The sequence below is a fragment of the Melopsittacus undulatus genome, chromosome 4 (assembly GCF_012275295.1).
Source record: "Melopsittacus undulatus isolate bMelUnd1 chromosome 4, bMelUnd1.mat.Z, whole genome shotgun sequence".
NCBI classification, from domain to species: Eukaryota; Metazoa; Chordata; class Aves; order Psittaciformes; family Psittaculidae; genus Melopsittacus; species Melopsittacus undulatus.
The window spans coordinates 4223663-4233631 of record NC_047530.1 but is presented as its reverse complement, the minus strand read 5'-3'; the positions used below and the strand labels follow the sequence as shown (position 1 = coordinate 4233631).

The window sequence follows — 9969 nt, the reverse complement described above, 5'->3', positions numbered from 1 at the left end:
AAGAGCAAACAACTGTAGATAAAGACCATTACATCCGTAGAAAACACTGATTTCCACAATTTGATATGTATAGAAGTGAACAGCGGGCAGGGTGAGGGTGTGCTGGCTCTATGGAGTTGTCACCCAGCACCCATCTCTGCACAACATGAAATAAACATCTCAGCTCTATGTGTTAATCCGCTCTCTGCACGCCAAGCGAAGAACACTGATTTTGGGATCATAGTACCACCAGAAACCCCTCCTCTGGCTTCCATCACATGCCCAAGGTATTTCAAAGTACATCGGAAGCCAGCAAATACACATTAGCACTGAGGTGAGCAGACATTCAAAATCAAAGCCAAGGCAATTTAGGTTAAAAAGGGATCGATTCCCTTATGTTCCGAGCTGCAGCGAAGACCTCAGGGGAAGCATGAGTGGGAACCCGACGTGCACTTTGTGGATAGGTGTGCTATTCCCTTCAGACAAACCTTTCCAAACACCTTCAACAGTGAGAAAATTGTATTTGGAAATAACTATTTCTTACTAATAGCTTAATTGATAGTTCTAATGAACAGTTTATTTTGTGTTCCAGTGATTTTAAAGTATCAGCACTGTAAAATAGATAACAACCACGAAAACAGATTAATAAAAGCTTTGGTTTTAGCATGTAAAGGTACCATAATTTTCACTGCATTATTATATACAATGAAGTACAATCAGGCATTTGAATGTACAGGCAAACATTACAAGTAAAAACCACACCACAGTAAAGATTCAGAGTTAATTCCATTTAATTTGTTTTACAAAGTCCAAAACTTAGAGATTTAGTCCAATGCTTCCACAAGAGATCCAGAGCAAACCAAGCCATGTGCTCTTAGAGAACCAATACCACCGACTTCACCAATCCCTGATCCAAAAACAAAATTAAGAAAACTATGGGATAGGATCTGCGTCTCAGATTTGATCAGCACCATTGCATCGGTATTCAGGTTTGTTTTCAATGTACAGAAGTGTTAGCCCCAAATCACATCTTGGTACAACACACTTGACTTCAAAATCAGAGCTTGAAATGACTCTTTGAAGGACAGAAAACAACCTCCAATCTTCAGCCACCACAGAAAACATAGGTAGTTGCTTGCAATTGGATTTGCCTTGTAAGTTGCAGTGGATTTTATGGTTCTAAAAGGAATGTTAAAGACCAAGATTGGAAGAGTAGGTAAATACAGACAACAGCAGTGCAGACTTATCATATAGTTTGATCCCCGGAGTTGGGTAACTTCAGCCTTACTGGAGCATTTGTTTTGGAACAGAACCACGAAACACATCAGTTAAAATCAAACGTGTTCTACATGTAAAGAAGTTCACTGGTTCTCCTTTTGAAAGCTGTCTCAAACAGTCAGAACTCACATTTCAAAGAACCTCACCAAAAAGACAGACTGGTACATCCTTCAGAAAGCATTTAACCATCATCACTAACAAGGAGAGTAACTCATTTCAAGCTCTGCATTTAAAGTACCCATAAACTCTTGCATAGTAAACCAGCATGTAGCACAACTTGTGACGTTTATCTACATTGTGTTATCACCACCTATTACAAAGAGCAGGCACTGAACTTGTAAAAACGTTATTATTACAAACTGTCAAGATTACATATGACTGAAAAGTTAGAATCCATATTGAAGACCCAGAATTTAAATGCTTTTTGCAATGTTATCTTATGGATATATTTATAGATGAGAAATTACACTTATTTTGGTTTTTGGTGCATTTCCCTCAAGTTCATAACCAAAAACCACACTGGCTCATGTAAGCAAGGGAGCCCCCACAAACTGGCTGACAGAAGAATCCCTGCAAGCAACCCAAAACCTGAGCTGGGAGATCATTACACACTGTCCATAGTGCACGGTTACCTCTTTAAATAAATATGCTCCCTTCCCATTCCTGCCCAACCATCCAGCACCATGTGAGAACTTCTCTGCACTTCACCCATGCGCACAACACACAGATGTGATGGACACTATACAACCAAGCTGTTCCTCAACAGCACAATGTCTGATCAGGTCTGTGTATTTCTTAAAGCACAGTGCTATTTTAGTCCAAAGAACTCCCCCCCTCCCCACCTTAATACCTATAAACAAATAAAGCCTATTTTTAGATCAATATTAGAAGCCAATAGTCTTGTTTCAGCTGTATCCACAAAACCAGACTGGTTTGCTTGTTAGAAAGTACACGTGCGATTGAAGATGTTTAGAACATTGGGTCTAGTGGGTATGGAACCTACAGGAATCTCAAGCTTCCGAGATCAAGATGCTTCCAAGTTAATTCCCCTTCATCTTTTTCATGTGACGGGCCCGTATTTGTTTGTTTGTTTTCATGAGAAAATTAATGACAGTTGATGTAGGCAGAAGAGAGAAGATCCATCCCTAAAAGGGAAAAAAGGGGAGAAGCCTTAGCTTTTCATAGCCTGTACTAAGGGATATCTAACAGTTACACACATTACCAAGTTATAATTAGAAGTTAAGCAACACAAATAATTGGCATCCAAAATTATTCTTACTCTTCCATAACAAACACTTAACAAAGGACATCCCAAACCCTTAGGTTTTCAGAGGTGACTTACTATGAGTGCATGGGGTATGCACCCGTTGGTCCGGGATTGCAGGCCCACGGTGCCCAGTGCAGCTCTGACGTATGTTTCAGGACTGGGTTTATCAAAGGTTGGCTTGCGGATTTTGGACATCTTAGTAGCCACGAAATACGGTAGAACGCTCTGCATGCAGGAAAGATCATGTTAAGCAGAGAATGCTTTCAGACTAATTTATATCAAGGAACAAAAATCATTGGAAATTAGATAACCTGCACACTGAATTCCAGCTTGAGCCAGCCTTCTTTTCCATTCTAACATCACAACGTACGACATCAAAACCATTTTTCATTGGATATGTTGTGGGTCATATTTGAAAGGTGGCCTGTTGACAGCCAGAATCCCCAGTTGGGGCCCTAGGAAAACCATTTTTGCAAGTGTATGGTTGAAAAGCCTTTCTTACAATTTGCTTTGTAAGCATAAAACTTCATTCCAGTTGTTTATAGTGTTGCTTCTCAGTAGTAAACCCCCAACATTTGCTTGGGAACGGGGCGCAGAACCCAAGACAAGCATTTTATATTTGAGTAACAGCTCCCCAGTTTGGTACCTGTACAGAGAGAAACATGAACACAGGAGGAAGGAGAAAAGAGGAACACCAGGAGACTTGGAACACTGAGCTTGTAACTCCACAGAGGGGCTCAGAGGAAGGAGGAGGTATCAGTACGATAGTGGAAGACCTCAAGGAGAGAAGGAAGAATCAAGAAATGAAGCACAGTTAATGGGTTTTTATACCAAGATTTGGAAGAAACAGAAGAAGTGATGCTGGGTCTCAGAACTACCTGGTTCTGGTAGAACAGAAGAGTAAGAGTAAGTGGCATGGGTATAGTGTTGACAGAGAGACACTGGTACCACGGTGGTGGGGCAAAACAGAGCTGAGGAATCCAAAAGCGCATTCCACCTATCCCTAGCTCATGCTGCTGGAGAATGGAAATGCATATATAATTATACACTAGGAAGCAACCCTCTTTCCTCACAGTTATGGTTTTGGCATTGCTTTCAACTTGTCCTTAACCGAGACCTCTAAAAAAGTAATCAAAAAAGACCTGGTCTGTAGCTACTTAATAAGATACTAAACACACTAGATCTCACATGCTTAGAAAAGCTGGGACCTTACCAACACAGTGACCTCCTAAGATACTCTCTGTGGCTGTACTAGTGATTCAGCACAGACGGTAGTGAGCCCATCACAGTAGTGAGCACTATCATTTATGTTCCTTTACAGCAGATGTCAGAGAAGCGTGGATCCACCTCTGCTACACTAATGGATCTCAAAATGAGAATATTGTCTCAAAACTCAGTATATTTGGGCAAGTTACAGCTCAGAAACCTGCTTCCCCACGTTAGTTTCTCAAAGGACAACAACCACACATGCTTGACACGTTTAAAACACAACCACCATGCACCTCTCTCTATAAATAGGATTTTCAATAGTTCAATAAATAGGAGTTTCAATAATACAGTGCATTAGCCCACTTTCACATGAAAAACAGAGACCTGAGTTTCAGGAGTGCAAGCAGTTACCACTCTATAAATGCTTGGATAAGAAAACTACTCATTCTGTCAGCATAACAACATCGGTACCTACTTTCAGCTCCAGAATGTGAACTTCATCCATATTTCAGATTATATTTCTAAGCAGAATCTCTAGTTTGGTGGTTTAGAAAAGAAAACAGTTCTAATCTGCTTATTCACCACCAAATCATACATACAGCATCCCCAGAGTGTCACAACAGTTATAGTTTATGATTTACTTTGTCTTCCTCTGCTCAAAACAGACTTCTTAAGTGAACTGTACTACCCAGTTAAGCCACTGGATAGCATGAAAGGGCAAACAATTGTGCATGAGGATACTTGAAAAGCAAGCATACAGCAGCACTGCTGGTTAGCTATTGATCCACACACTTCAAGGCACATAGAAGCATAGGATTACACTTCAACATCCCTCCCCGCCCCAATGCTCTCCAGAAACAGGTATTTTATTTTAGTGACATTTATCATCTTCATATTAACTGTGCCATATTTTAATGGCTATGAAGAGACTTGTTGAATCCAGTATTTCTTCCCCTTTCTTCCTCCCCACAAGGAGCTTAGACATTTATGAATCCTATCTAAAACTGGCATGACAGATTAAGAACAAAATGCCTAAAGCCTTGCATTCAGGCAGACATAACCCATGCTACCTGGGCAAGTAACTGTATAGAAAATTCCTTGTCTTTATCCAGGGAATGCTGAGCCTGCTTTCCAGTTTCAAAACGTGCCTCAAAGTAGCTTACATCAGTAAAATGTCTCTTGTTCACTTAAAACATCTGATACTGCTCACATCTCTGATGCTTATTACATTGGCCAGAATTGGGGTCCTCAATGTGGTACAGATGCAAGAAATCAGATCTCTTCAACAGAAGCCTCTGCTTATTATGCTACAGACACATAAAAATAAACCCCCAAAGTCAGAATATCTCATTTACACCATTTTATCACCTATTTTACCTTTAAAAAAACCCTGAACTCTTGGGTGTTTCTGAGTCAGTTTCTTTCCATTTCTCTGTCCGGAAAAGGAGGGTGGGAGATGTAAAGGGGAAGGAATTGCAGCAGCCAAAGCTGACCTATATAGAAAGCTAAAAAGCTTTGTCGAAGAAAGGCAATGCCATTAGCCATTAATTTGGTGACAACACACTTTTGTGAATACCTGGAGAAAGAGATGGGCTTATTCACTGTGGTGAGAAGGAGGCTGGTGCTGACCTAATACGTACCTAAAGGTATTCTAAGGGCAGTTACGAAGATGAGAGCCAAACTGTCTCAGACAGAATAGCAATGGCAAACCTCTCAATTCTGGCTGTGGACTGTCAGACTGAACACTGGGGAGAAAGCCTTTTGCAAAAAGAGCAGCACAACACTCAGGCTGTGCAGAAAGGCCACAGCATCCCTGCTCTTGAAGGTTCTCAAGGTTTGGCTGGATAAAGCCATCCACAACCAGCCTATGACCCAGTGTTAGCATCAATCCCACTGCTGCTCAGCAATCCCACTGCTAGGAGCAGGAGGTTGGACTAGAGAGCTTTCTAGGGATCCCTTCAAATAAACACTTCCCTGATTCTGTGATGTGATTAGGGACTGTAGTGACAGGACAAGGGGTAACGGGTCCAAACTTAAATAGCGGAAATTTAGATTGGATATAAGGAAGAAGTTCTTTACTGTGAGGGTGCTGAGGCACAGGAATGGGTTGCCCAAGAAAGCTGTGAATGCTGCATCCCTGGCAGTGTTCAAGGCCAGGTTGGGCAAGAGGCTTGTGTGACATGGTTTAGTGTGAGATGTCCCTGCCCGTGGCAGGGGGTTGGAAGTGGATGATCTTAAGGTCCTTTCCAACCCTAACTATCCTATGATTATAAGTCTTGAGAACTCCTTGTCTTCTTCCTCATTCCTTTTCTTCCAGCCTCTTTCTCTCCATGTAAGCACACACAAATTTTTAACTTCTGCTATTACTGTGCTGCTTCTGTAAAATTAAGTAGGCCAAAAAGAGTAAATTTTAATCTAAAGATGGCAAAACTGCAATAAAAACACAATATACTACCAAAACTAAGCTAAGCCTCCACAAAGAAGGCAATCCCCTTGAGAAACACGATATACTTTAGGCTGAACATCAGAGATTGGTCAAATCCCACCTGCGTTTTGTTAGGTTTTCCACACAGTGGTACTCTGCACATGTTGGCATAGTAGAAGTTAACTGGTTTGAATGGTGATCTCAGCTGGAAGTGTAAGTGTGGAATTAAAAGCAGGACACTTCTGAAGGTCAAGGAGATGAACTAAGAGGGATGCAGTCTTCCCGAGCACTTGAAAGAGACACATCAGTAGGCTTCACAGGAAACTACTTGTAATATTCATTAGTGGTTTACAGTGACTTAGGCTGGAACAAGGCGACAAGGACATGGACTGCAATAAAATTAGCATAATAAATTGAAGGTGTGACAGCTATTGGTCATCAGGCCCACATAACTCAGAATGGCAGTGCACTGACTACATTTATGGTCAAAAAAACAGTGCTGTCAGGAATTTAGGCTGAGAAAGTTGGGGCTGTTCAGCCTGGATAAGAGAAGGCTGCATGGAGACCTCATAGCAGCCTTCCAGTGTCTGAAGGGGCCTATAAGGATGCTGGGGAGGGACTCTTCATGAGGGACTGCAGTGATAGGACAAGGGGTAACGGGTTCAAACTTAAACAGGGGAAATCTAGACTGGATGTAAGGAAGAAGTTCTTTACTGTGAGGGTGCTGCGGCACTGGAAAGGGTTGCTCAAGGAAGCTGTGAATGCTCTATCCCTGGCAGTGTTCAAGGCCAGGTTGGACAGAGCCTTGGGTGCCATGGTTTAGTGTGAGGTGTCCCTGCCCATGGCAGGGGGTTGGAACTGAATGAGCTTAAGGTCCTTTCCAACCCTAACTATTCTATGATTCTATGAATTCAGCAGCCTTAGCAACACAGGAGTTACATACAAAAAGACAGCTTACCACAACCTGTGAAGTTTTGTACAGGAAAAAGTAACTGAAAAGCCAGATTTAATTCTTCATTTGCTTATAACGTTAAAAATGGAAGACACTGAATACCTTTTTTCTGGCTTTTCTATACCCAAATGCTACTACAGTGGCTAAAGGCCTTTAGCCAAGCACAAATTACTGGGTTACCTTTTCAGTTTCAACAGGTACTCCATAGTCATAAATGAACAGTACCTGCTCCTTCTTCATTCTCCTCTCAAACTGACAGTACTACACAGACAACATTTGGGGAGCAGGAGACAAATGCACATAGGAACAACACATCTCAGATGTTAACACTTCTTTTTCCTTCAGTCTCAGTTGCAGACTGTGACCACAGTACATGAAACAGATCAGAAGAACAGCTGTCTGATAATAAAGCTAAATCTGCAAGTAATACAATTGGAAACACACTGGGGAGATAGAAGTAATATAGAAGGGTGAAAGTGGAAAGAGCTGTAATAAACTTTCAGTACTGTAAAAACTGACCCAATGCAAGATAGTTTGGGGCTGAAGTCAGGGAATGATTTGGAAAGCCCTGTGAGAAAGTAACAAGAAATAAACCACTAAACGATGCTTCAGTTTAATCCACTTCAAGAATGGAAAGCACACACAGACCATCCTGGATGCTGAACCTGTACCTGTCCAGGTAGTACCTCTGTATGCACCCTTCATTGCTGCCCACTGATTTAGCTGAAGGTGCTAGGGCACAGCATCAAACATTGAGAAATGGGTGCTCTACAGCAAGTTATGATCTGCTGCCAGCACAAAACTAATGTCTAGTCTGACCTCCAGAAGGTCTATAACAGGCTGCTTTCAGGGACAAACTTTGCTAGCTTCCTCTCCACTGCCAAGAGACCCCAAAATAAACTGTGCCCCTTAAGATGTTTAGTCTAAGGTTTAAATCTAGGTTTAAATGAGGTTGCCATTAAAGGGTCAGTAACTGCACGGAAATAGCTCACCCAACTGTTGCCTTTTTTCTTTACACAATCCTCTCTCAGGAACTGGGACAGGACATTGTAACAGAGATAAGTTGGGGCTGTTCAGCCTGGAGAAGAGAAACTGCGTGGAGACCTCAGAGCAGCTTCCAGTATCTAAAGAGAGCTACAAGGATGCCAGAGAGGGACTCTTCATCAGGGACTGTAGCGATGGGACAAGGGGTGATGGTTTTAAGCTTAAACAGGGGAGACTTAGGTTGGCTATAATAAGGAAATTCTTTACTGAGAGAGTGCCAGGACACTGGCACAGGGTGCCCAAGGAAGCTGTGGCTGCCCCATCCCTGGAAATGTTCAAGGCCAGGTTGGACACAGGGGCTTTGAGCAACCTGGCATAGTGCAAGGTGTCCCTTCCAGTGGAAGCGGGTCAGAACTGGATGATCTTAAGGTCTTTTCCTAACCATTCTATGATTAGACTAAACACCTGGATGCTAAACAGCAGGACATATCCTAGTGATAAGTTCTTGTTTTGCTAAGTATGCTTAAAGGGAAAAAAAGCCAACACATCAAAAAAGAAACATAGCCTTAAGTTGGGAGCAACTTCTCTATGGTTTTAGCCAGAAACAAAAGTTGTGCTCTCATACTTCATGACTGCACAAATAAGGCAGACAACTTTGTGCCTTATTCCTCACAGCACCTTTGAGTTCAGATCATAGAATGGTTTGTGTTGGAAGGGACCTTAAAGTTCATCCAGTTCCAGTCCCCTGCCACAAGCAGGGACACCTTCCATTAGAGCAGGTTGCTCTAAGTCCCATTCAGCTAATTTTGAGATCCACCATACAGAACAGAGGAATGACAGGCATGGACATAGGCTAATCCTGTTTGTAAGAGGATTCCTAACTGAATTTAGAAGAGATACCCCATCGTCTTCACAGTACAGGTAATATCTTATACTACGTTGGTCAAACTGACTGTTGCTCTGGAAAGCAGCAGATGCAATAAGTAATGAAAAACTCAAATGTTTGCAGCCAATGCTGAAAATTCCAGTTACATTTATATGTAAGAAGTAATATTAAAGCAAAATACCATAAAGCTGTGCAAAAGTTGCTTTTATGCCTATCAAAAACAATTAAATCATGGAAGGTAAACAAATAGGAAGGGGGGGGGGGGGGGGGGGGGGAGAAAGACATTAATAATGTGGAAACCCAGGACTAAAGACAATTAAATCAGTCCATTACATACAAAGGGTCATTGAGGCTTTCTCTGTTCTTGCTGCTATGCTTACATGGCAGGCACCATTCTAGTCTTTTGAGCAGTTGCCTGTTGAATCTTTACAAATGCCCTCTAAAAAGTGCATTCAGTAGAAGTTGTATAAAGATGTATTCTACAGCTGCACACAGTTTTATGGGATATTTTATACTTAAAGCTTCGATTACCATGATTAGCTAAAAAACCTCAATCCCATAACCAAGCCATGCTCAAAAACAAACCCTGCTTTTTATGGCTTCAAGACACTGTTCCAGAGTAACTTAAGTAAGTGGCTAATAGGATCAAAGGAAAGCCTTATCCATAATCTGTGTCACATACTCATGAATAAGAGAATATGCTGATTCCCTTTTGTTACCAAGACACCAATGTTGCTGTGGTAACCACACTTAGATGAAACACGCTGTACTCACCTGCACAATGATGCCCTTGCTCTTGTATTCTGCCTGGAGGCCTTGGGAGAAGAAATCCACAAAAGCCTAGAGAGAAAGAAGGGAAACATGCAGCATGCTACACATGAAAATAGAAACTATAACATGCAGGGGTTTGGAAGCATATTTGAGTTACTATTTAGTTTTCAAAGTTAAAAACCTTAGGTTTTCAAAGAAACTTTGCATATTAGAGCAAT

At 41.6% G+C, this 9969-nt stretch overlaps 1 protein-coding gene across 1 annotated transcript in view; it reads right to left on the bottom strand.

The window, feature by feature from the left end:
* Positions 1-530: 530 nt before the first annotated feature.
* The window catches only part of HSD17B12 (hydroxysteroid 17-beta dehydrogenase 12), a 91969-nt gene continuing 82530 nt past the window's right edge, over positions 531-9969 (bottom strand). Inside the window, 3 exon segments of the mRNA XM_034062334.1 lie at positions 531-2402; positions 2600-2749; positions 9755-9820. Coding sequence (XP_033918225.1) covers positions 2298-2402; positions 2600-2749; positions 9755-9820 — 321 coding nt within the window. The 3' untranslated portion in view covers positions 531-2297.